This window comes from Giraffa tippelskirchi, chromosome 5 (assembly GCF_054371585.1).
Source record: "Giraffa tippelskirchi isolate mGirTip1 chromosome 5, T2T-mGirTip1v1.2.pri, whole genome shotgun sequence".
NCBI lineage: Eukaryota > Metazoa > Chordata > Mammalia > Artiodactyla > Giraffidae > Giraffa > Giraffa tippelskirchi.
In genome coordinates this window covers 21,684,337-21,712,212 of record NC_137279.1, presented here as the reverse complement: position 1 = coordinate 21,712,212, position 27,876 = coordinate 21,684,337, and the positions used below count along the sequence as shown (strand labels likewise).

Below are 27,876 nucleotides of genomic sequence, written 5' to 3'. Positions count from 1 at the left end.
TAAGGGAAAATTCTCTCCTGTAGAATAATTCAAAATAATTTATATAGATTCTTGGCCTTCAAAAAAGTAGACCCATAACTTCCCCATTCTTTTCATATGGGCTATGTGTAATGAACTCCCTTCAAAGAGAAAAACATGGAAAGGGGGAAAGAAAAGTAACTTCTCAGTGGAGAAAACTAACAAATTCAGCCAGGTGATCAAGGTCAACAGGTCATAATGATGAAATGCACCCTTGACATGATGTGAGGAAAATGACACTTTATAGCTTCCTTCCCCAAACTCATAGTCTGAATCTAAGCATGAGAAAAACATTACACAGATCCAAACATTAGACAATCCAAACAAATTGAGAGACATTCTACAGAATACCTGAGGAATACTCTTCAAAACTGCCAAAATCATCAAAAAGAAGTCTGAGAAACTCCCATAGTAAAGAGATGCCTAAGGAGATGTGATGATTCAATGTAAGATTCAGGTAGGATCTTGGGGCAGAGAGAAGATAAAAACTAAGGAAACAGTTTCTAAAGATAAAAACTAGGTAAAAACTAAGTCTGAATATAGCCTTTAGTTAATAGTGACATGTTAATATTGGTTCTTTAATTGTAATAAATGTATCATACTAATATAAGATGTTATTAACAGGAGGAGCTGGATGCAGGGTATATGGGGCCTCTGCATGATCTTTATAATTTTTCCCTAAATCTAAAACTGTTATAAAAATTGTTTACTTCTTTCAAAAAGGAAAAAAAATTGAGAACTGCCATATATTGGAGAAAACCTTATTTTGAAAGGATACATGCAGCCCAGTGTTCACTGCAGCAATATTTACAATAGCCACGATGTGGAAGAACCTAAATGTCTATTGACAGAGGAATGGATAAAGACAGTGTGGTACACACACACACACACACACACACACACACACACACACACTGGAATATTACTCGGCCATTAAAAAGAAAGAAATAATGCCATTTGCAGAGCGACATGATGGACCTAGAGACTGTCATGCTGAGTGAAGTAAGTCAGAGAAAGACAAATATATGATATTGCTTATATGTGTAATCTAAAAACTGGTACAAAGGAACCTATTTACAAAATAGAAATTGTAGAAATTGAGTCACAGATGTAGACAACAAACTTGTGGTTACCAAGGGGGAAAGGGATGGGGAGGGATAAATTGGGAGACTGGGATTGACATGTACACACTACTAGATATAAAAGAGATAACTAATAAGAACCTACTGTAGAGCACAGGGAACTCTATTCAACATTCTGTAATGACCTATATGGGAATAGAATATAAAACGAGTGGATATAGGTATGTGTATATGCCTGACTCACTTTGCTGCACAATTGAAAGTAACACAACATTGTAAATAAACAATATTCCAATAAAAAAATAATTACAAAAGAACTGCCAGAATGTTTGAAGCCCCTTTTCTTTCCTTCTTCCTTCACATCATCTACCTTTTCACCAGAAGTAACACCCATCCTTTGTGTTTTTCTGACACCTTGCTTTTCATACAAATTGTACATGTGTATGTATCCTTAAACATGTTATTTTGAATTTTATATAAATGAAATTGTACCATTTGTATTTTTAAGCTAGTTGCTATTTTCACTTAATGATACATTTGTGAGGTTTCCCCATGTTGGTATATGTAGCTGCAACTCATTATTGGTAAATGTGGCTAGATAATACACTATTGAGTGACTATACACCTTGTATACTTCTAGCCTTCTATTAACAGATGTTGGGTTGCTTCCAGGTTTTGCTACTACCAACGATGCCACCACAAATGTTCTTGTATATACATGTAAGAATTCCTGTGTAATCAAAACTTAGAAGTGGAATTGCTGGGTCATGAAGCATGTACATTTTCAACTTTACCTGTAATATGTACCAAATTGTTTTACAAAAGTCATCATGTCAATTCAGATTGCCGTCAGGAACAATTTAATTTTTCCAAATTTTGTTCCTTGGAAACTTGGAGATCAATAGAGGCACTTTGTTTTTTTCTCTCAGTCTTCAAAGTGTATATGATTTAAAAAATATTAACTATATTTATGATATTTATAGTAACAGTGATGATAGATGGCAAGTTTTGGTATATTAAAATTTACCATAGGCTTTAACTTGTCCTTGGAGATTAACTTGCTCAAAATAGAGCTTTTCCTCTTATCTGTGTACATGTATTTGAAATTGGTATAAAAGTGAAGAAATAAAGACTTGGCATATTCCTGCTGAAAAGGTGCCAAGTTCTGTTCTTGTAAACTGGCCTTAATCTGAGAAACTACTAAACTTTAGGTTTGATTACATTCCTTAAAAAGAAAGTATAAAATATATGTATATTATATATAATATATATATATATATATTCTGTAAAACAAGACCTCAATCTTGCCTTCAAAGATATATGAAGAAATTAAGCTTGTATTTTACTTTTCTTTCAAAAACTTGAATTCAGACCAGCTCAGTATATCTAGAAGTGCATTTGAAGCAGTGTAAAATTCATCACTCTTGCATTCAAAATTCCTTTGATGTAAAATCCACAGTTCTGTAGAGAAACGGTAAATAGTAACCCTCTCAATACCATAAACTAGTGCATTCTGCTAGTATGAGTTATATGAGTGCTGAATTCCCTACCTTAGGATTGCTACCAGGCACCCTCCCAGGTTTAGATGGGGCTGCCACTCTATATGAATGTGTTTGCTGCCTACCTAGGCAGCTCACTGTAGCAGAGAGCAAAAAGAAGGAAAAGGAGCAAATTTCCAAGTTTCTCCTTGAATGGGAAGATGGAAGGATGTGTGAAAAAACAGTGGGATACTTCCTATTAGGCAAAGCTCAAAGGTAAGTAGAAAACTATGTCTGATGTTATATTTGAAGCCAATCAAAAAGCTCAGTAACTGCTATTCAGGCAGCATCACTGAGCTCTGACAGTGAATTCTAAGCACAAGATCACCTGCTACAGACTTCAGTGGCCTTGGTCAAGAAGCAGAAAGCACAGTGCCTTCTGGATGACTCCATTTCACAGTGGAACCTGCTCTCTGGGGTCCCCAGTTTGTATTTCTGTGGGGCCTTTCTCAGAAGAGCACAGAGCATGTTCTCTTAATCCCTACCTACCCTACCATGTTCATCAGGACTGTGGATGCCATCACATGCCATACAACATGACTACTCAGACCTGGAAACTATGAATGAAGCAAGAATTCCCCAATTCTGCTTAGGTAAGTATACCTACTTAGATAAATACTTCTTGATGAAGTTCACCCTCTTCAGCATTAAGGCTTATGTGAGAAATCATTCAACGGACAAGGATATTCAAAAGGTATTTACATAGAAGCCACAAAGGACTCCTTTATACAAACTAAATATATTTTCCTACTCTATCCACTGCCAGGGCTCCTTTTATTCAACCATGAAAAAGAATAGATTTTTAAAACTTTTAAGACATATAAAATAGTAACTGAGGGAAAGACTTAAATGTCACATTGACCTGAGTTCGGGTTACGGATCCATCAGTTATTAGCTATGTGACCCTAAGTAAGTTACTTAACCTCTCTATCCTTTCCTTTTTCTCCACTATGGAATAAGTGGAAAGTCCTCGCGAGTTGACACCAGATCTGTCTTCAAAGCCTGTTCTTTTAACCACCATACTGGCCTGCTCCAGACACTTTAAATAGCACCTTGCATGCAGGAACTCACTACATCTCTGCAGGCTGATTGATTTATCTTCAGGCATACCTTCTTCAATCAAAAGCCATGACAGCTAAAGCGAAACTCCCAGGCACAAGAGAAACAGCTTTCTTCACTAAGTTTTACACACGCTCAATAGCTAGGTCTGAAACAGAGGAGCATCCCTTTCAAATAGTAATGAGACTGATAAATATGTTCTGTTCACATCACAGAAAACCACACTTCAGCACAGAAGCCATACTTCAGGTTAACCAGTTGTCTCAACATCAGATATGCCTCCAAAGTTAGAAAGTCTACTGTTTGGAAAGATGCTGCTGCTGCTGCTGCTAAGTCGCTTCGGTTGTGCCCGCCTCTGTGCGACCCCATGGATGGCAGCCCACCAGGCTCCCCTATCCCTGGGATTCTCCAGGCAAGAACACTGGAATGGGTTGCCATTTGCTTCTCCAATGCATGAAAGTGAAAAGTGAAAGTGAAGTCGCTCAGTCGTGTCCGACTCTTCGTGACCCCATGGACTGCAGTCTCTCAGGCTCCTCCGTCCATGGGATTTTCCAGGCAACAGTACTGGAGTGGGGTGCCATTGCCTTCTCCATTTGAAAGATGAGATGCAAGATTTCAGTTAAGATATGAAATTTTAATTGGCTAGTTCAGCAAAATTTTATAGTCTCCTGAGAGGATAATAAGACGACTGTATCTAAATATCTTGAATTAGGAATTGCAGTTATTTTGCATATTATAGAAAGTTTACAATACTTCTGAAAACAGGGGTTTAGATGACCTAAGAGGTGCCAGATAGGTGCCATAAAACAGAGGTGCAGCCACAGTACAACCAATATTCCTAGGAAGTATGTCAATCTAGAGATGGCGTGGCTTGACTAAGAACATTCAGATTCAAAACCATGTGTAGCCAAACAAAACACATCTGAAAGTTACATATGGCCCTTTCACCAGAATTTGCAAATCCTATTTGCAAATTCAGGGAACAGGAGATAATGCCACCCCCTTCACTGTCCCATAGAGTTATCCTACAAGCAAAATTGACAACAGTTTTGATGGCTGAGACAGCCTCGCCAAGTCAGGCTTCAGTGCCTCCTACGTCAAGTCAACCCTCCCCTGCCTGGCTTTTAAGCCATGGGCCACATCCCACTCTCAGAGCCAGACACAGTCGTCTGTACTCTCAGACCACCAGGCTAATCTCCGTACTACGACACTAGTCCCACACTCATTCCTACCACCATCCTTGGCTCATCCTTTCCATGACCTCAAATGGTTTCACCATTTCTGCTGCTGCTAAGTCACTTCAGTCGTGTCCAACTCTGTGCGACCCCATAGACAGAAGCCCACCAGGCTCCCCCATTCCTGGGAGTCTCCAGGCAAGAACACTGGAGTGGGTTGCCATTTCTAGGCCAAGCCAAATTTAACCTATCTTTAATTTTGTTCATTTGTGTGTGTGTGTGTGTGTGTGTGTGCATACGTGCGCTTTTTTTTTAATCCATGCAAAGAGTACAGAAGAGGGATGAATGAACCCAAACTACTTTGGTGGGGGTAGGGAAGGCTTCATAGAAAGGTGACATGTGAGCAGGGTATAGAAGGAAGAAGGCTGCCAAGTGGAGGAGAGGGAAGAGCATGTTTAGAGTCCCGAGAGCCAGAGCAGGCTTGCAGAGGTAAGAGGCTGGAGAAGGCTATGGTCAGAAGACCCTTGAGGCCTCAATGAAGTGATAGGACTTGATCCTGGAGACAGAAGGCCCCTAGTCAAGCCCATAACTTCCCTGGAGTCTGCTCTTGCCATGAAAGTGTCTTCTTCCTTGGAATTCCTACAGCCTTGAAGAACCTTTAACAACCACACAATCAGGTGTTATTACTCTCAGCTCTCAGGGCAGGAACCTTTTATTTTTTTTAACTTCTATATCCTAACAGCACTTAAGAGTATTTAGCAAGTAAATGCTCAGTAAATTTCCAGAACTGACTGATTCAAATTCTTCTAGGGGATGGATTAAACAAACCAGGTTCTAGAGATAAGAGTAGGGAAAACTCTATAAATCAAGGTCACTACAGACCTTACTATTGACCACGAGTGACAGGATCCAGGATTACAAAAATTAAGTTCAAAAGCAACCACACTTGACTTCCATGAACTTGGACTCCTCTCCTTTTGTCCTCTGCTTTGGCCCACTGCCCCAGCTGAGATTCATTCCTACTTCCCCTGGGAACTCAGAGCCAAAAGGGGAGGTACCAGCATATCTCTGGCTCTGAACATACCCCCACTGACTGGGAGGGCAGGGGACAATCAATGCATTTAGCAAATGCATCTGCCCCTGAAATGAGAGTGTGTGTCTGCTCCTGTGTGTCAATGCCAAGTTGCAGGAGGTTACCATAGCAACTCCAGCAGGATGCTGCAGTGGGCAGCTTTGCACAGAGGTGCAGAAAACCCATTCTTTAACATGTGGGCTTTTGCTGTGTGCATTGGATCCAAGCAGGCACATCATGGCTTCAGGCCCTGCCTTTGGGATTCTGCAAAAGAGGAAGTGGAATGTTGAATACCTGCTCATCCAATCTTCCTTTTTTCATGTACCACACATGTCCCTTCTCATGCACAGTGAGCCCCAAAATAGGCTCTTTAGAAACATAATTCCCTACACTTGTTCTTACACTGGATGATGAACAGATTGTGTACTTGCACATCAGCATGACTTCCAACACAAAATTTACATCCACCAAATAACCCAGCAATTGTACATTTTAATGAACAGCATATCCACAATGTCAGCATTCCCAGCCAGCCCCCAGTTTTTATTGTGTTATTAGTACATTTCTAATGCAAAAGTAAACACCATCAAGACTATAGGTTGGGCTTAATGAGGTCTACCGAGCTGTACTCCAGGAACTATAAACCAACTTTTCAAAGGACCAGGCAGTTTTTGAAATTGTTTTTCCATAGACTGGAGGGTGAGGGTTTACTCATCCACTTCTTAATGTTTCATGTCTCATAAGGAAAGAGCATGAAAGGGATGTGAAATAGCATTCCACGTGTGGTTCTCACCTACATACAACCATCAGGAAGCCATGTCCCTACAAAGTGAACTTTAGTTGGTAGGGCAGTCAAATGGATGGAACAGCTTCCTGGACATTTTCACTTTTTTCCTTGGATCTAGAAACTTACTGGTGGCTGTCTATTAATTCTCTCCTTGGCAAAATAAGAATGGTGGTTTACAGCAGCACTAAAGACATGGACTACAGGGCTGACCTGCACAGCAGGGTGAGGTGGATCTGCACAGGGAGAAGTGAAGGAAATTTTGGATAACAAAGTCACATGCACCTGTAGTACTCTGCAAGCTGCAGAAGGAGGACTACAGTATCTTTTGCAGCTCAGTAGTGAAAAAAAAAGGAGTGGACTAGAAGTAATGTAGAAGTTCCAGTATCTGAAGGAGTTTTGTGGCCTAAGAAAATTCAAATAGGATACCAAGAGAGAGATGTAAACAAACAAAGGAAGTAAAAGCTTCTTGACCAGAGAAGCCATTCTTTGTGCAGGAATGCCTGTCTCTATCTCTCTAAGGGAGCTTTAGAACAAAGATGCCAAAGTTAACAGACCACAGTCTGGATTTCTTTCTTCAAAGAGTTGGAGATTTGGAGGTGTCTGTTACACGAAAGCATGGAGGTAGGACTTGCCAGGTTGGACACAAGGGGCGTAAGAAACTTGTATTCTAAAGGAAGGCCAGAGAGTGTCAGCAGCCTGTGTGTGCTTATGCGTGTCTGACTCTTTGCGACCCCATGGACTGCAGCCCGCCAGGCTCCTCTGTCCATGGGATTCTCCAGGCAGGAATACTGGAGTGGGTTGCCATGCCCTCCTCCAGGGGATCTTCCCAATCCAGGGATAGAACCCAGGGTCAGCAGCCTAGTGACAGATAAAGAGCTCTCACTGAGAGAATTCTGGAGAATCACCCAATCTTCCCTGCACAGGCCTGGCTAGGTGAGCACTGGATACCTATTTTTAACTGTCCCCAGGAGATGCTGTGGGTGGGAGTGGGGGGGCTGGTCCAGGGGGCTTGAAGCCAAGAACTGAGCTTGTGGCCTGGGAGCAGGAAAAGGGCTTCTGGGAGTTGAGCTGGGAGCAGCCAAGAAGTGCTCCGGTGCGTGTGCTTATGAATGAAAGCCGGGGACGGTTTCAGAGGGACTCGGGCAACCTGTTCCTTGGGGGCCAAGGCAGCGAAGGGGAGGTGGGAGGCCCAGCATCCGGGTCGGATTCGGGGGAGAAGTCAGGTGCACTGAAGCGCCAGCCTGTAGGTCGGTGTGGAGAATGGTCTGGGTACGGGGCGGATCCAGGGAGGTCGGGTGGGGGAGGGGAGGTAGTCGGCGAGTGGGTGTGGAGAGCGAGCCGGAGTGGGGGGGCTGGGGGCGCCGGGCCAGCGCCTCGGGCCGCCTCGACCTCCCCCGGGACTCACCCAGCACGAAGTAGGGCAGCTCCGTGTTCTCCAGGTCGTCCACCACGACCATTTCTCCCGGGAAATCGTTGCGTACGGAGAAGAGGAGCTTGGGTTCGGAGGCCGAGGGGCTGTGCATGATGTTCAGGTCGTTCTCGCGCAGGAAGGGCAGCGCCGACACCGTGATGCTCTTGAGCTTGCACTCCAACTCCTTGGAAGGATCCACGTCCCCGGCGGCCGTGGCCAGCACCGCCGCCGGCCCCCAGCAGCAGGCGAGCAGGGCGCAGAGCCCGGCTAAAGCCATCTTGAGCCCCGGCCGCCTTCCTCCCAGCGCTGCGAAGGTGGGGGAGGCAGCGAGCGGGGAGGGAGCGAGCGAGCGAGCGAGCGAGCGCGGGAGGCGGGGGAGGTTGGGGAGGGGATGCGGAGCCGGGAAAGCCCGGGTCCCCCGGACCGAGATGCCGCGGGCCTGGTGCAGGGCTTTAAGCGCTGATGCCCGGAGAGCCCGCGCGCTCTTTGTTTCCCGGAGCTGCTTATCTGGGGAAGGCAAGAGGGAGGTGAGGGGGAAGTGGGGAGAGAAGAAAGGAGAAGGAAGGACGTCGGAGGAAAGAGGAAGGGAGCTGAAGATTCTGGGGAATCAGGTCAGCCCCCAGCGGGCAGCTGGTGCTGCCGCCTTCCTACTTTGCATCCCCCCAGCAGGAGCACGCTCTTGGCTATTAACTACCTGCACAGCATTTTTTTTTTTCCCCAACCGGTTTTCCAATGCAAAATCTTCCCTCCCGCATTATCTTCCTGATGGTTTGGGAAGGGCGCGCGCGCACATCCCTTAAAATGTGCTTCCTCAGAGCCAGTGATGGGGGTCTCTATATGCAAATACTCCCCAGTTGTTTTGTAGATATAAGTGGTTCCATTCTTGTCTTTTTTTACCCACTAAAATTGGATTTTTATAGTGGATAAGCGTGTGCTGGAATAAATGCACGTGTGTGTTATTAGCACTAAAGGTGCAGAAATATGTTTAGAGGGAATATTTTGTATGTTCATATATATAAATAGATTGTGTGAATGACAAATAACAAAGTCAGTGTATTGCATACAGTTAAGCAGGTAATTAGAACTTTTATTTGCAATTTCTCTCTCCCTTTTCCGTTTCATTTCTGTTACCAATCTTATCTATGGTAAGCAATATAAAGATCATTTGGAGCTGGCTATAATTAATAGAAAAAAGTAGAGCTAGCTCAAAGAGTTATTGAGCCTTTAGTTGTAGAAAATCCAGTAAACAGAACAGAGCTGGAAGAAAATGTGAGAAAAAGAAAGTTTCTAGATACCCTTAACAAATGGAAAAGGAATAAAAAAAATATCCTTGGGCATGGGCCAGGTCAAACCTAGTCCAGTCAAGAGTAGAACAGGATAGATAATAAAAACACCACTAACAACAAAAACCCTTGAAAGTTTTGTCTCCATTAGTGCTGGACAGTAATGCCTTAAGCCTTAACAAAATGATGATAGTATGCAATAAATTGGTAGAAAATGGTTTTTGTATGTGCTAGTATCTGATGATTAACTGAACTTTCTCTTACAGGATAACCTTTAACTCATTTCAAAAGTTTGCTGAAACTAACACAGCATTGTAAATGAACTATACTTCAATTAAAAAAAAAAAGTTTGCCCTTAAACATTTATTCAGTGCTGACTTAAATACTAAGTGCTATAAGACTATGTTATAAATACTTTCTAATCTCTGGGAATTTAATGCACCACCATTTTCAAAGAGGATTTCCACTTTAGAACAATTTCATTCTCATTCTACCTAGTGTCAATTTATTGGCATCTGTGAATGTATGTCCTTTAAAAGAAACAACAACAAGAAAAAGCTTTTGCCATATATTTGACAAGGTTACTCTAGTTGATGAATGAGAATAAAGAAAATGAGTCATATATTTAAGGTCACATTTAAGGAGTGAAAGTCTTACTTATAAGAAAAGAGATACAGACTTTATAACAGTTTGGTTTTTTTTTTTTTTAACATATCTGAGAACTAACGATTACCATGTAGCATTGAAAATTACTGCAAAAAGCATTTATCAGCTAATGACTTTTTAAAACTTATCTTCATAGGAGATACTGAGATAAAGACCCCACGGTGTCTCTCTTGCCTACTCTCTCTAGCATAAAAACCAGCATTAACTTCATTACTCAAAGTTTCCCATTGAAAATTTAGAGTGATAATGAAAAAATACACTTGGTCTTAGAATGTGAGAAATAGCATGAAACTAGCAGATCATCTGTTAGTCCAGTTTCTCATTTGACAGATAAGGAAGTTGAGGACAGTGAAACAGTGAAGCAATTTGCGTGCTTGCGTGTGGTCAGTTGCTTTTGCTGCTGCTGCTGCTGCTGCTAAGTTGCCTCAGTCGTGTCCGACTCTGTGCGACCCCATAGACCGCAGCCCACCAGGCTCCTCTGTCCATGGGCTTCTCTAGGCAAGAATACTGGAGTGGGTTGCCATGCCCTCCTTCAGGGGATCTTCCTGCATTGCCAGCTGACTCTTCACCGCTGAGCCACGGGGGAAGCCCCAATGAAGCAGTTTACCCAAGATCAATCTGCCAAGAAGGAGTGGGGGAGCGAAGACCACAAACAAGATTTTGCCTAGGGCTCTTTTCACTACACAGTTATGGGACATCTAGGTACACCCATGGATAATTTTTGGACTTTAATGGCTCCCAGTAATTCATTCAGTAAACATTTGCATACCTACCATATGCTGTGGATTAGACTAAGCATGGGCAGATTCTAGGAAAAATACTCTTCTTGCTTTTGAGTAGCGTATAATCTATTATTGTTTTGAAATCTTTCTTCCTCATTTTCTGAAGTGTATTGAGTCATTTTAGAAAACCCAAGTGAACCATTTGATTTTCTGATAAGTCAATGTTGGCTTTACTTTGCCTATCTATAGTTTTTACATGATTACATTTTTTACATACTTTCTCATTCACAGTCACAAGAAAAAGTATACATGGATTAAATGTCCATTTAGAAGAGGACGACAGAGGGTGAGATGGTTAGATAGCATTACCGACTCAATGTATATGAATTTGAGCAAGCTCCAGGACATAGGAAAGGACCCGGGAAGCCTGGCGTGCTGCACTCCACGGGGTCGCAAAGAGTTGGACATGATTGAGTGACTGAACAACAACAAATTGAGTTGGAAAGACTTGGAATTTGTGGAAGGGTCGAGCAAGAGGACTATGCAAATAAAAAGAGATAGTATATTGCCAGGGCACTGGATTCCTATAAATATGCCACACTGTCACGTGGCCTTTTCTTAGGGAAGTAAACACCTAGAGATGGGGAGAAGTTGAAGTTCACAGGAACTAGATCATCTCTTCTGTATGATGTTTTACTTTTAAATGCAACTGGGAGAAATTTGTATACATCTAAATAACTACCTTTGTATACAGGCAACATGATGTAGTGAAGCAATAGACTTGAAGTCAAGTCTCAACTCCATAATTTGCTTATTTGGAGGTGAGCCTGGAACATTATTATTTTAGCATAGTAATAACAGATATATTTATTATTACATACCCATCAGTGCAGCTTTTAATACCACTTTAAACATGCATATCATCCTAGAGACAAATCAGTTTGAACCTGGACTATTCTTATCTTCATTGTCCCCCACAATAAAATGGGGTCACTGATCTCTGCCCATCCCACAGGCCACAGATTATATAAGTACAAATACTTATATTGACTAAGACACTATAAAATAGCAGGTTCTGTCATCTCCAATCCTGACTTTCTTCCTGAGGTCCAACTTCCATGTTCCAGCTCCAATGGCCTTGCTCCCTAACTCATAATAGCTCTTGAATGCTTCTCCTGCTTTTAAACTCTTTTTTAGACAGCTACCAGGTTGATCTTCATGAAATCTTGCTTTCCTCATGCCATTCTAAAGTTTTTCTTTTCCCACAGGGTAAAATTCAAACACCATAGTTTGGAAATTCAAAAACTCTTCCAAATTTCATACTATTTATTCTCTTAGATGTTTTGCTTACTACACTGTCCCGTTCCCATTCCCCCACAACACGCAAACACATCCCCACCAAATTAAAGCCTGCAATCCATTTTTACTCCTCCCACACCATCCTGTCCACCACGCAGTGTTCTCCAGATTGTCTCTTATCTGCAGACAAATCTCAGCCCTTAGCTATGAAGTGAGACTTTCCATCACTCCCTTTACCCATAGGTCCCCTCACAGAGCCCTTATACGCATGTGCACATGCGCACGCACACACACACACACAGACACACACACACACACAGACACACACACACACACACACACACACACAACCTTAGAAGGTCAATGGCCATTTCCCAACATAGTGTCTTACATTTTTATTAGCAAAATAGAACATTTATATTTGCAAAACAGAAACAATAACGCATGCTTTTTAGACTAGGTATGAGAAGGAAATGAAAATATGTATATAAAGGATCTAACATTTTAGACAGTTGGTACTCATGAGTGATAGCCTTTGCCATTATCCACTCTTCAATTATTTCATAAAGAAAATAGGCTTCAGAACTTTTTTCATGAGATTTTTTTCCCATGTAATAACCAAAGGCAAATTAAGTGACTAATACTCTTTGGCATATACCCAGGATAAACGATATGTCCACCAAAAGAATGTACAAGAACATTCATTGCATGTTTACTCATGTAAAACAAAAATGGAAACAACTCAAATATACATCAATAGGAGAATGAATAAATAGCATACAGTCATGTGATGGAATACTACACAGCAATAAAAAATAATGTGCAACAATGTGGATGAATTTTGCAGACATAAGGGTATGAAACCAGACACAGAAGAGTGTATCCTCTAAGATGCAATATTTATGAAATTCATGACCAGGTAACATTATTCTTTGATGCTAGAAGTCAGAATAGTGGTTATCTCTGCAGGGAGGGAAGTTTGGACTGAGAATGTCAGGACAAGCTTCCTGGAAATGCTGTGGGTAGTGATTATATGGATTCATGTATCGGCAAAAATATATCAAACTGCACACTCATGGACTTTGTAATGTCTAGTTCACTTCAGTTGCTCAGTCATGTCTGACTCTTTGCAACCCCATAGACTGCAGCACGCCAGGCCTCCTTGTCCATCACCAACTTCTGGAGCTTGCTCAAACTCGTATCCATTGAGTCGGTGATGCCATCCAACCATCTCATCCTCTGTCGTCCCCTTCTCCTCCTGCCTTCAATCTTTCCCAGCATCAGGGTCTTTTCCAGTAAGTCAGTTCTTCACATCAGGTGGCCAAAGTATTGGAGCTTCAGCTTCAGCATCAGTCCTTCCAATGAATATTCAGGACTGGTTGCCTTTAGGATGGACTGGTTGGATCTCCTTGAAGTCCAAGGGACTCTCAAGAGTCTTCTCCAACACCACAGTTCAAAAGCATCAGTTCTTCAGTGCTCAGCTTTCTTTGTGGTCTAGTAATGTCTAGTATACCTCACTAAGCTGTTTTTTACATGGCTTTGGACCCTATAGGAGAAGAAAGCAGATGCAATGTTTTTTCATTTTACAAGTTGTTTTCTTGTCTCCCAACTCTATGCCCTCTTTCCTTCTTCTTTAGAGGTTTTGGAAATTTTAACTTTCCTTCCCTCAAGATTGGTAGTCATTTGTTCAACTTCTTCTTTCCTTTACCCACTCCTTTCTATTATTTTATGAGTCTTAATATTTGGTATCTTTTTACCAGGGAAAGTTCAGGGGGCCTCTGTCTCTAGGAAGCACAGGAGTAAATAACTCAGCAGTTGGACAGGAACAGATTTAGACTTTCACTGGTCCACTTCCATGTTTTATCCTGGGGACCGCTCTCTGACATGTTTTGTAGCTTAGGCAAAAAGGTACCTACAATATGGAGAGGGAAGGTCAATGCAGAGGAGGGAATAGAGGTGAAAGAGATGAGTGGAGCTAAGGGGTATGTATGGGAGGAATATTTCTCATTTTCCCCATTCACTCAGAACATCTGGCTTCCTGATGCTTTTTAGATAATCCTAGTATATACTACTTCAACATTCGTTAAACCTCTGCATGCTTTTCGTTTTTCTGCTTCTTTATGAAAATAATCCTTAATGTTGCTCTCCAGTTTTAAATGAAACTAAATCAAAACACTTCTCTCCCTTTCTAACTTCGTATTTTCCTCTCCATATTTCCCCCATCACACAAGTTAGTGTGAACCCCTCACATCCCTTTGCCAGCTCCAACCCCCAGCTCTTCTGTTGAATTGGATTCTTTCTTCAACAATTACGCTCCCGTGCTCTGCCAAAATTTAGTGCAGTATGCTAGTTAGCTGGAAATATTAATTCAGTTTTGCACCCTCATTAGGACATTTAGAACCGTATTTCATATTTTTTTATTCAAAGTTAATATTTTTTTCCTTTACTCTTTCCTTCCCACCCCCATCTCTCTCTTTCATTCTTCCTTTTTCTCTCTCTTCTCTCAATTCACAGGCTCAGCAACAGCACCTGCTTCACAGAAACACAGAAACAAGGCTGTTCCTGTTCTGACTTCTCTAGTCTTCCTTTAAAAACCAAGTGGAGATTCCCTCTTCCTGACACACAGTAAAGTGAAAGGAGGCACGCAGAAGGAAAACACCACAGGCAAAACAATTCACTTTGAGGGAAGCAGGACATTTTTTCTTCTTAATTTCGCCCCAGAAACCTGAAGTTGTTTTCTTTGCCTTTGTCTTCACAATCCTGGTTTGGGGACATAATGTTTCTTGATTTAGCTGTTCAGAGTCTCGAGATCTCTTTCTCTGTCTGCTCACTGAGTTCCTGCTGTCTTTTGCCTCTCTGTTTCTCCTTGATCTATGATGTGTGTACATGTGTGTGAGAGAGGGAGAAAATACACTGAGATAAATATTCTCACCTGGGGAGTGATTTCTAATTAAGTAATTCAGGACCCTGACCAAGAGGCTAAAATGCAAAAAACAACCAAATAAAACCTGAAATTAGAAGGAAAGTGGCTCAAATGGGTCCCTATCTCTGCGAGTTCTAGCTAAGCAAGCAAATAAAATGGTCTGGGACAAATAATTATGGAAACTCAGAAGAATAGCAAAAAATGTAATTAGCTTCCAAGCTTCTTCCTGTTCCTCAGCCTTCTTCGACTATCCAACTCCCCAGTCATGAATTTATCCAAGGCTCCCTTATCCATACCAAAAAAAAAAAAAAAGTCTCTGCTGCAAAGCTGGGAGGGTTAACGGAGCTGGTACCCCAGCCAGCCAGCTAACCAAAGAAGACAGCCGGTGAAGCCCCGAGCCCGCCCCCAGTCAAGCCTCCCAGCCAATGGGCGCCCGCGGGGAGTGTGGCGCTGTGTCTCATTGGCTGCCCACCTACGTGTATAAGAAAGAAAGCGAGAGGCAGCCAGGGGAGCATTGTTATCTTAAGACACTCTTCTGGTGTGTGAGTCTGCAGGTGAAACTGCTTAGGTGAAAAGCGCAGAGTCGGAGCGGGGACACGCTGGGCTACAGCCTGGGATGGAATCCACCCGCCTCGGAAGCTGCTCTGCCCGCGGCTGCTCGGGCAGCGTCTTCGCTGAGCTCGGAGGACACCGTTAGCATTTGCCCGGGGATGTGCACCTGCCGTGCGCGGCGAGCGTCCGGGCAGGTCTGCAGGCAGCCGAGGGAGCAGTGAAGCTGGAGGTACTGTCTCTACCCATGGGCAAGGCAGTAATTCCGGGAGAGAGACGGGGCGAGTGAGTCTCTATAGAGTTGGGAGGAAGGCACGAGCTTGGCTTTCTCTTCGGTGCAGGGATAGAGGACTCCCCGGGTCGGGGTTGGTACTTTCCTTCCCTCTCCACCCGCGAGCGCCCCGACCCAGCGTCTGAGCCCCACTTCAAACATGCTGTGGATGCCGGGCATCCTGGCTGCTCAGCTGGAAGAAGGCAGCAGGCAAGTGGTCTGACGGCGGCGGCGCGGCGGCGGCAGCGGCAGCAGCGGGGAGCAAGAAGATTTGAAAAGAGACATCCGCTCCCTTTCACACGCTGAGGGGGAGGCATTCACGTTTTCCCCAAATGAGAAGGAGCCACGAGACATCATGAAGTAAAAACTTTGGAAAGCTGCCATTGGAGATGTTGCACAAAAACCTGGAACCTTTCAGGAGTCTCCTCCCAGTCGGTGGAGGTTTGGGGAGCAGCTGATAGAGCAAGGAGGGCTCTTGCAGGACTCAAGGTAACAGTGCAGGGGGCTTGGGGGTTTTCCCCACCCCCCTTTTTCGTTGTCTTTTTGGTGTGTCTCTTGATAAGGGGATGCTTTTGCTCTCCTACAGCCCTCTTGCCCTGGTGCCTGGCAGTTGCAGGCAGAGGGAATGATCCCCCTCGGCTCTTAGTTTCTGTCTTGTGGAGCTGAGCAGTGGACTTTGGGGTTTAGCTTGAGACCGTCCTGTTATTGCCTCCTGGTGTTGCATGGCTGTCACACGACTTGGGCACTCTGCCTGACCTATATTGCTTTTGCTTGGTTTAAGTCCTCAAAGTTAGTGCAACTCCCATTAGCTTCAGAAAACCTGTCAGGCTGCATAATTGCAGAAGATGACAAGGACTTCTGCCTGCCCAGCGGATGCTGGATTGGACTGTACATGGTTCCCTATGCTTGGGACAGACCCCCAAGAGCTGAGGTCAACATGCACGATCCACATGTTCACAGATATTCACACGTTCCTAGAGCTCTAATCACATGTCCATAGAGCTCCTGGCATGTCTGTAGAGGCCTGTCTCTTTCTCCCACGCACATGCAGCCAGGAAAAAATAAAGATTGAACAGTGAACCCTGTGGGTTGCAAATAGTCTCCCCAGGGTGGCAGCAGGAACCCCACTGATTGAGTTGAACCTGATAGCTTGCTGGGGACACTGGGGAGACAATTGCTATGCTGGAAGGAGGGGCATGCTGAGATTATCTGGCCATCTTTCTGGGTACACATCTAATGCTGCCTATGGTATGTGTGTGTTTGTGTGTGTGTGTGTGTGCCTGTTCGCAGCTGTATGAAGGAAGCAGGCTGCCCCTACAAGCAGCATGCATGTGCAACTCCCTGCCCAGGCCCCAGATGCCTGGAGTGTTCCTGCCTAGTAGGAACATGAACTTGGGAGCTGCTCTTCCAGCCCAGAGGAGTTTTCTGCTCACCAAGCAGTCCCTCTGCATGGTACATATTTATCCAGTGTATATAGACCTAAGCCAAATATTAACTAATAATCAAGCTAATGCACTGTAACATGATTGAACAGACCCCTCCATAAAGAACTGTGTGTGTACTCTTCCTTGCTCTGGGAGTCAGGTGCCCTGAGCAGAAGCAAATGTTTTTGTTAAAAGGAGAGCAATTATAACAGGCCAGGCTTCTAGCTGGGCAATCTGAGCCTCGTCCAGCAGGGACAATGATCTGTCAGCATAGAGCCATCAGGAGAATAAAAGGTATATTGTAAGTCAAGTATTTCTGCCTCTGTCTTCTCCAGACATGTGCAGGGCAAAGAGATTCTCTTTCTGACCATGCTTCCTAGAATACATGCAATTGCCAGTGTTAACCAAGAAGCTAAAGTATTTTACAAAATCCCCTGGGGGGCAGTCTGATGACATCAGACAACAGCAAAGTGATTCTGGAGTTTATGTGTTTTCCCTCTTGGTTTCACACAGTTATGTGTATGTTATTTGTTGAAGACAGGACCCTCTGGAGTTCCCTTCCATCCAAAATAAGTTGCTTTGCAGCACTGGGGGCATGACCAAGCACTGCTGTCACAATGATCCTGAAATTTTCTGTCACAGCTGCTGCTATACATATATGTGTGTGTGTGTGTATACCTTCTTTTTAGCTTCTGACTACTTGCCTACTGTGGGGAAAAACGCATGCTTTGTTCCTTCGAGGAGGGATATGTTTTGAGTTGGTAGAGAGCCTGGATACTGTGAAATGTTTGAGAAAGAAGCAAATATCAGACCATGGTTTTCCCTGCTGGAGGGCAGCTGGCACCAAAGGATTTAACAGCTGTTCTGCAGCCACGGAGAAGACAGTAGCATCCCGGACTCTTGCTTCTCATTCCTCCCCCAAAATGGGGCTGGCTTTGTCTCCTAGAATGGAGTGATGTGTGCTGCAGTGTGGCCACAAGAAAGGAGGAAAGGAGGGATGGGCTGGGGAGTGAGGAGGGTTCCTGCTCTGTTAGCATTGGGCCAGACTCAGGGATGGGGGACGTCTTCCCCCATTTAGGCCCTTAAGATCATCCTCTGGGTTTTCCCTTCTGGCCTTCTAACAGGTTGTTTACTGAGCAAGACCAGAGGGCAAAGAACATCCCTGCGTCATCAACCGCTTCTGATCCCCTTTCCCAAGACACAGGCTGGCCACTGGGGAGCCTTGCACAAAAACCATCCCCTCAGAGATAGTGCTCCAACATCCCTCCCCAGCTCACAAACAAGAAGTAATCTGGAGGGACTGGAGACATCTGTGTGGGCACTTTCTGCTGAGTGGGATGCTTAGTGTTGAGGGTTCCTGGTTAGTGTTTTGTTTTCTCCACTGTGCAGACTATTTTTGGTGATTCAACTCTTTCTCTTAAATAATAAGACCTTGTATATACATTTTACAATGGCATACTTTTCTAAAGGGCTAGAGGTATTTTAGGGAGTTCATCTAATTAATCTTCACATGCCTTATGGTCTCATTTATCTTTGATTACCCTAAGAAGTAGAGCTAGAATGAGTTTAGCCTCCTTCTTGGAAAAAGGAGGGCAGAGGACCTTGGAAAGATGAACTAGTTTACTCTGGAACAATTCAGGGAAACTATGGAATGGGGTCTGGGTCTCATCACTCCTAAATCACCCCCAGGCTCTCCAGATATCTCCTAGGGAATGATTTAATTGTGGTAGCCATGATTTGACTCAGCTGTTCTGTAATTCACAGGCATGGGAGGCCGCAGCGACCTAGGGCTTCGCCTCTAGCACTGACCTAAGAGCTATGAGGGATACAAAGTCTTATAAGAACTTGCCTTTGCCCTCAATGATATTACATTCTAGTTAGGAAAAGCGGCTTACATCTGGGGAAAAGGTAAATGACAACATATATTCTAAACAGCCGTTCAATACAAGAAATTCACAAGGCTGACCTAATTCATCTACAATCAATTTGTACAGATAACAAGAGCTCTCAGTATTCCAAGGAAGGAAAATTTGAATTGTGCCTTAGGGGATAGAGTGGGATTTGTTTGGAGAGGGAGAGATGGTGAAAAGATCCCAGTTGACAGAGAGGCTCACTGCAGCACAGTTGAGGAAGCTGGGAACTTCAAGGCTTGCATGTTTCCATGGGATTTGCTCTAAGCCACTTCTCCACTTGGATCCTGGTAACTGCATACATCTGGGTTAATTACTTGAAGCATAGAGTGGTCTAGAGGAAGCTACCCTCACATGAGACGGAGGGATTTGAAATGTTGGACATCTCATTAGACACTGAAAATTACCTAAGCCTTCTACCCACCCTCAAGTCTAATCCATATATTATGGGAAAAATAGTGCTCAAGGTCAGAGAGCTTATCAACAGCATATCAAAAATTTTGCAGAAAGATATTGGGCGGTGGGGGGGAGTAGGCAAATTTCAAGAGAATATGAGAAAATCTTCTCATATTTTTTTTTTTAGACTGAGAATCTCCTGAGAGAGAGCCTTGATTTCCCCTTCATTTCCTGTTTCCCCACCCAAATATCCCTATTGGGGTTTACTTGGAGCCGGCAAAATGCCAAAGCCCTCAGGCATTTAGCATTGAGGAGGAGATTTTTCATCTTAAGATTCTTGAGCGTGCTCATGTACATAACCTCCCATCTTCCCTCCTTTTCCTTTTTAATAAAACATATGCTGTAGCAGTCACCAAGGAGGAGACCACAAAAGCAAGAGGGTGGGTGCAGTATTGCCTGCAGCTGTGCCACGAGGAACTGTGATTGCTCAGCTGAACAGCAGAAGGGGGAGTCAGTCTGCCAGCCAAGGAAGGGCCAAGGGCTGCTTGGCACCCGGAGATGGCTCCGATCTGACAGCCACACACATTGGCTCCAGTCATGAGCCTTGTTTTCTAGCGAAGGGGTCAAGGCAAACAGAACTGGTGAAGCCCTATTCCTCAGCCTTCACTTGGTTTGAGACCTTCATTCACTCTACCCGCCACTGGTTGCTTGGGTGGCCCCATTCTGACATGGACAAAATTCCAGTGGGGCACTGAGAACGGAATGACTTACCTAAAGTCACTTCATCGTGTCTCTTAGGTCAAAAGGAAAGTCCCCAAGAACCTGGTGGTTGTGTGATTGCTTAGCCCCAGGAGTTCACTCTAAGGACAAGTCCTGAGGGATATGTACTTTCTCTTGAAAATTCTCCCTTAGGCCTTGTTGTCACCTTTGTTTCCTATATTAAGTGACCCTGAGCTGGTTGGTGAGATAGAGGCCCTTTATTTTATTCTCAAGTATCGCCTGCCATGTTTGGGGGCTAAGCTAGAGGTCCAGGCCCATGGGCATGTGGTTAGTGACTGTGGGCCAAAGCCTCTTCCTTTGAGAGTAAAGAGAGGCAGCCCAGCTGTCCTTCAGCCTGGAGGCTGCGAACGATGGGTCTCATTTCAGCAACTAGGATGCAGGCTGCTGTCGCTGGAAACTATTGCTCTGCCGTACAGATGGAAGTAAAGTTGAGGAACATCATTAGAGTATGGAATTCTCAACAGCCAAATGCTCCATCATTCCTTTCATTGAAGCTCACATGAAACATAAATATACCTGGAATGCTGGATTAGGTGAAGGGTGGCCAATCTGATACCTCCCAGGACTGAGCTCTGCCCCACACTGCAGTACTCATATGGCGGCCACTGGCCACGTGTAACTCTTGAGCACTTGCAATGAGTGTCGTAAGTGTAAAAATGCACACTGAATTTTGAAGATGTGGCTTAAAGGAAAAGAATGTCAAATACCACGGTTTCTTTTAATATTGATTACACATTAAAATTATACTGTATATATTGGGTTAAATAAGATATATTATGATTAGTTTCACCCATTTCCCTTTATTTTCTAATGTGGCTATGTGGCTCACATTCTATTTCTTTTGGGCAGTGCTGGTCTAGTTTTGTAGAGCAGTGACAGCTAATGTGGAGAAAGAACAAGAGGGGCCAGAAACATAAAAAGAGAGAACTTGGATGGAAGGATGGTGAACAGCCCAGAGAGTATCTGTCGTGTATTTCCAAAATTGAAAGTCAAGGAGGGGACAGATAGCTTAAGTTGGCTTGTTTGATGGTGACCTTATCAACTGTGACTCAACCCAGTCTTAAGCATTTGTAGAGCATTGCCACTTCCAGTTCACATGGAAACAATAAGCAGGTAGGAGGCCTAGGAATTTTATCCTAATATTTTTTGTGTTTCTGCCTGATAGTAGAAATATCCAAGTTAAATATCTTTAGGGTCTCAGTCTGAAGTGTGAGGACACAGTAGTTGGGATCAGTTGGGTCTGTTTGACTTTCAAATCCCCTTCTTCCTTCGCATGCCTACCGTATCATCATCTTTCCTTGGGAGAGTTTTCCTTTAAACGAGACATGTTGATGGTTTGGTGGGGAAAAAAAAAAGTCACTGCTATGTGTTTCAGATTCTTTTGTGGACCTATCAGTAAGAAGAATGGGGAGAAGACATAATTGTTGAATTTTATTTAATAAGTACAGATTTGAACACTAAAGTCCACTCACTGTTATGTTCTTTATTACTATTTGTTGCAATAAGGTTTGGCCACAACTAGAATTCCTCATATTTGCTCAGCATTCTATAGTTTACAAAATGCTTTATAAGCTTTCTCTCAACCAATTTTCACAACATCCTTGTGGGGTGGTTAATATCTCAATTCAAATTTTTCCATGATCTGCCCCTAAACTACCTTTATTACTTTATGTTCTGATCCCTCTCTTTATATGCACTTCATTCAATCTTGTTTAATCAAACTGGTTTACTTACTGTTCTTCAGTGTTCCTTGTGTAAAGTAGAGATCTTCACTGAGCCTCAGTTTTATCATTTATTAAAAAAAAATAATGCCCCATTTTTCAATCTGTTCTAAATATTAAATGAGATGAAATACATAAGAAGCCAAACACAGTTCCAGGCATATGACAAATGTCAACATCCTTTCCAACCAAACATCTTTCACTTTGATGATTGCCAAGATTAAAATGTCCAAAGGCGAATACATTATGTACCCATTTCACACACACAATGATTCCCCTCTCCAAACTCCCTGCTTTGGTTAATGGGACAACCAATCCCCCAGGGGCAAAATTAAGAAGTACAGGTTGTCCTGGGTTCTGCTTTCTCTCATGCAGCTCCTCCCTTCACCCCCAGTTCAGTTCAGTCACTCAGTCATGTCCGACTCTTTGCGACTCAATGGACTGAAGCATGCCAGGCTTCCCTGTCCATCACCAACTCCCGGAACTTGCTCAAATTCATGTCCATTGAGTCGGTGGACCACAGCCTTATCTAACTCAATGAAACTATGAGCCATGCCATGAAGGGCCACCCAAGATGGACGGGTCATAGTGAAGAGTTCTGATAAAACGTGTTCCACTGGAGAAGGGAATGGCAAACCACTTCAGTATTCTTGCCTTGAGAACCCCATGAACAGTATGAAAAGGCAAAAAGATACGACACTGAATGATGAACTCCCCAGCTAAGTAGGTGCCCAGTATGCTACTGGAGAAGAGTGGAGAAACAACTCCAGAAAGAATGAAGAGGCAGAGCCAAAGCAAAAACAACGCCCAATTGTGATGTGACTGGTGATGGAAGTAAAGTCTGATGCTGTAAAGAGCAATATTACATAGGAACCTGGAATGTTAGGTCCATGAATCAAGGCAAATTGGAAGTGGTCAAACAGGAGATGGCAAGACTGAACACTGACATTTTAGGAATCAGTGAACTAAAATGGACTGGAATGGACAAACTTAATTCAGATGACCATTATATCTACTACTGTGGGCAAGAATCCTTTAGAAGAAATGGAGTAGCCCTCATAGTCAACAAAAAAGAGTCTGAAATGCAGTACGTGTGTGCAATCTCAAAAATGACAGAATCATCTCTGTTCGTTTTCAAAGCAAACCATTCAGTATCACAGTAATCCAAGTCTATGCCCTAACCAGTAATGCTCAAGAAGCTGAAATTGAACAATTCTATGAAGACATACAAGACTTTCTAGAACTAACACCCAAAAAGGATGTGGTTTTCATCATAGGGGACTGGAATGCAAAAGAAGGAAGTCAAGAGACACCGGAATAACAGGCAAATTTGGCCTTGGAGTACAGAATGAAGCATGGCAAAGGCTAATACAGTTTTCCAAGAGAACGCACCTATCATAGCAAACACCCTCTTCCAACAACACAAAAGAAAACTCTACCACACATGGACATCACCAGATGGTCAATACTGAAATCAGATTAATTATATTCTTTGCAGCCAAAGATGGAGAAGCTCTATACAATCAGCAAAAACAAGACTGGGAGCTGACTGTGGCTCAGATCATGAACTCCTTATTACCAAATTCAGACTTAAATTGAAGAAAGGAGGGAAAACCACTAGACCATTCAGGTATGACCTAAATCAAATCTCTTACGATTATACAGTGGAAGTGACAAACAGATTCAAGGAATTAGATCTGATAGAGGGTCTGAAGAACTATGGACAGAGGTTCATGACATTGTACAGGAGGTAGTGATCAAGACCATCCCCAAGAGAAAGAAATGCAAAAAGGCAAAACGGTTGTCTGAGAAGGCCTTACAAATAGCTGAGAAAAGAAGAGAAGGGAAAGGCAAAGGACAAAAGGAAAGATATACCTATCTGAATCCCCCCCCCCACACCCAATCAATTCCATCAATTTGGACTTATGGAGATCTACCTCCTGCTGATCTCGCAAAGCCATCCTCCCCTTCCCCCCTCCTCCTGCCCCTCTCTGTCTGGCTCTCATCCTTCTCACCTGGACTTGCCCTGTTCTTGGTCTCCCTGTCTCCTTTTTTAAGGACTAGCCAACCCAAACTCTTGTTGGGCTGGAGTGATCTTTCAAACTGGTAAATGCCATTATGCTCTTTCCTTTAGTATGGTTCTTGTGGCTCCTCACTGCTCTCAGGGGAAAACCCAAGTTTATTGCATCACAAAGAGGATATCCTCCATGATCTGGTCCAGCAGCCTCTCTTCTCTTCCCCCTTCTCAGTCAAGCTTCCTGAACTACAGGCAATTTCCTCAATATCCCAAGCTGTTAGAAGGGTGTGCCCTGTGGTCTGTTTCCTGAGGGTTTCTGAGCTTTAAGACTCTGTGAGGATGCTCTTCTGAATGGAAGAGAAGACTTGCCCAAGACTCTGGGGAGGAATTAACTGCCTCCTCCTCTACACCCTTGCACATCTCATTCAAACTCTGTTTTTGTACTATACCCAGCACACTAGAGTGATCTGTTCATATGGCCCTCTCTGCACTCAGAGGCACAGTCAGGATTGGAGTGCATCCAAAGGCATCTTAGGATGCATTTGTCAGGAACTGTTTATTCAGAATATTGTGGATACTGTATGTGTCAGGTACTCTTCTTAGGGATTGGGAGTTCTGCAGTGAATAACAGATAAAAATCTTGCCATCAAGATGCTTACACTCTATAGGATGATAATCATAATAATGATTACTATTGACATGGCTGATAATAGTGGTACTTTATGTGTAGTCCTTATCTGTCTTACACAGAAGTACTTAAACACTTTAGTAGGACTTATGTGTCAGGCCCTATACTGAAGGTTTTACATATATTAACTCATTGCTGTCATGTCATGATTCTATCATTCTCATTTTAATAAATCCTATATGCCCATTTTACAGATGATGAATTGGAAGCCCAGGGAGGTTAAACAATTTGTCCAAGGTCACACAGCTAGTAAGAGGTGGCTGATATTCTAACCCAGTTTAGATACTGAGTCTATATTGCTTGTTACTATATATCCATAAAGAGATATATGTAGACAAATAAAAGAGATATTTTCAGTGCTGATAAGGAAGAAAAGCATCAAAATAGAGTACAGTTAGAGAGAGTGATTGAGGTGGTGGTCAGGGAAGGTGTCGTTGAGAAGGGAACATTTAAATTGGAAATGGATCTACCAGTTGCGTGTGTGTGTGCTAAGTTGCTTCACTCATGTCTGCCTCTTTGAGACCCCAGGGACGGTAGCCCACCAGGCTCCTCCATCCATGGGATTCTCCAGGCAAGAATACAGGAGTGGGGTGCCATGCTCTCCTCCAGGGGATCTTCCTGATCCAGGGGTGGAACCTGTATCTCTTATGTCTCCTGCATTGGCAGGCGGGTTCTTTACCACAAGCACCACCTGGAAATTCCAGGTGGGGTAGAATCTGGGATCTAAAGAAAAGAAATTGTGGACTCAGTGTAACCAAGCTCTGGTGGCGGTAATGTAATGGCCATCCCCCACCACTGAAGGTACCAGACTTGGTCCAGGGCTGGGGGAGGTGGGGTACAGTACAAGTGCTAGGAAGCAGCAGATGGCCCAAATGTTCGCAAACCTCTCTCCCATCAGTCCACTTGTCCTTCTGTTCTTTGGGATTAAGACATATCTCACAGGATGTCTGGTTGGCTGCTCTTCACAGAGGTAGGAGGTGTGGACACACACACACATACACAAGCATGTGTGTCCCTGCTCTGCCGAACCACTTGATTTCATGTCTCTCCTGTGAATGATGTGTCACTCAGAACCTTAGTTAAGTGACAGGCACAGGCACAGCAAAAAGGCTGGAGATGAGCCAGTGGCATGAGCAAAAGGGGAAAGGAAAATTAGTTTTTAACAAGACAAGAAGTGAATTGGACTGGAGGGAGAAATGGGAATTTGACCAGGAATGGGTATACAGAGGGCAGTGCTTCTGAGATGCTGACAGTTGACCTGGATGATAGTTTGTGCTATAATTTTTCATATATATGTATATATACATATACATATATACACACACACATACATACATATATGTTCACATGCAACACTCCACATAGATACACATACATACATATGTATCTTCTCTATAAATATTTCTGGAAAAAGATTAAACAAATAAATGATTTGGAATGCAGATAAAACCTGGGAGGGGGCAAGTTCATACCTATTTAATATACATCTGAAGCATATTTGATAAACACTGTACTAGGCTTTTTTTGAAACCTATATTTTCTCATTTAATTTTTTACTATAACCTTATAAAGTATCATTCCCATTTACAGACTGAAATTGGGGCAGACAAAACCCAGAGACTCTTGCCCCTGTGCCATGTCCTCTGCTTTCCTCACAGGAAAAGTTCTGAGAGTCAGCAAGGTGGAGAGAAAAGGCTCCTGATTTCGGGTCAGACAAATTGGGCTTTGATTGAGTCCTGGTCACTCACTAGCTGTGTGACCTTGGATATATTACACAACCTCTCTGAGCTCCAGTTTGCCCATATAGTAAGATGGAGAGGATATCCCCTTATATCATGAAGTACAAACTTCATAAAGATTAAAGATGATGTTTGAAAAACATCAGCAATGTACCTGCCACACAAATGGGCATTGAGAAAATGACAGTTACTGGTTTTGTGTCCCTAAGTATTAAATCTCACAAGACATTGACTTCCTTCGAGAACAGAAATGACATTTAGCTACGGTCATTGAGGGTCAGGTACTAGCTTTGGTATTTGCTATTAGATGCCAGAGCATCCAGAACTACCTGGCAGCAGTTATGTGAAGTGCTTGCCAGGCATCACTCATTTAATCATCTAACAACACTTTGAGAAGGGTTGTTATCTTCTGTTTATAGTTGAAGAAATTTAAGTTCAGGGACATAAAATAACCTGAGGTCACTCAGCTTAGAAGTGGCAGAGCTCAGGTTTGAACTCAGATCTGTCAGATCCCAAGGCCCATGCTCTTCGACACTGGACTTTCAATGTGATCATTGTCTTAGGTAGCATACAGGGGAAAGGGCGCCTTTGTGGTCAAGATCGGGGTAACTGCTCTGAGGACAAGGCTAGATCGGTTACGAGTGGGATGGAAGCATTGTTAAACCCTCGGGGTATTTCTGGAGCAGGTCAAAAGGTTGGTGCTGCGAAGTTTTAAATGCAATGCTTTACACATATTGGGTACTTAAGATGTGTGGGCTGAATGTAAGTGTCTCCGCTTCTGAATACAGGTGTATTCCATTTTCAAAAGAGCAGGCTTGCAAAACAAATGAAATAAGAGTTGAGTGTCCTTATGCTTGGAGGAAAGGTTTCCCTGAATTACACAAAGGTATGCTGCCAGTGGTTTTAACCTTTTTAAAAAGCAGTAGAAGACTAATCAAATAAATTCTTACCCAGAGCCCCAATATGTGAAACAGATAAAAGCAGACGTCTTTGACTGGACCAGGTCTGGGGGCTGGAGCTTCCCCACGTGTCAGTTCTCTTTCTTCACCTGCAAGTGATCCTTGAGACACCTCCTTGGAACCTAAAGTCTGTTCAAAATCACATTGAAAATCACCATGCTACAGGTTCCTTTAAAACACCGGGCTTATGATTCATTTACTAAAATTGATTTTAAAATATAAGATTATCATTAATGCTGACACACCTGTGAAGGGAGCCTAGGATGAATTCCTCTTGTTCTCAGTCATTGAAGATGTGTGAAATTCAATGCCTACGAACAAATGCCTGTGGTGTGTCAGGCACAGTGCTAGGCGCCGAATGTACCAGCCATGCAATCTTTTAGTTAT

General features: G+C 43.3%; 2 protein-coding genes across 7 annotated transcripts in view; one reads left to right on the top strand and one right to left on the bottom strand.

Annotated features, from left to right (window-relative positions):
* ASTN1 (astrotactin 1) overlaps nt 1–8,906 on the bottom strand; it is a 345,878-nt gene extending 336,972 nt beyond the window's left edge. The window contains exon 1 of one of the 3 annotated variants that reach the window (XM_081493881.1): nt 8,137–8,906. In XM_081493881.1, coding sequence (XP_081350007.1) covers nt 8,137–8,419 — 283 coding nt within the window. In that variant the 5' untranslated portion in view covers nt 8,420–8,906. The remainder of the gene's footprint in view (nt 1–8,136) is intronic. The other 2 variants (XM_081493880.1, XM_081493879.1) reach the window with 2 other exon arrangements.
* The window catches only part of BRINP2 (BMP/retinoic acid inducible neural specific 2), a 226,972-nt gene that overhangs the window by 69,722 nt on the left and 129,374 nt on the right, over nt 1–27,876 (top strand). The window contains exons 4-5 of one of the 4 annotated variants that reach the window (XM_081493885.1): nt 15,590–15,816; nt 15,926–16,344. The exons of the other annotated variants lie outside the window; for them this stretch is intronic. The gene's annotated coding sequence lies outside the window, so the exon portion shown is untranslated. The remainder of the gene's footprint in view (nt 1–15,589; nt 15,817–15,925; nt 16,345–27,876) is intronic. 4 annotated transcript variants of the gene reach the window in all.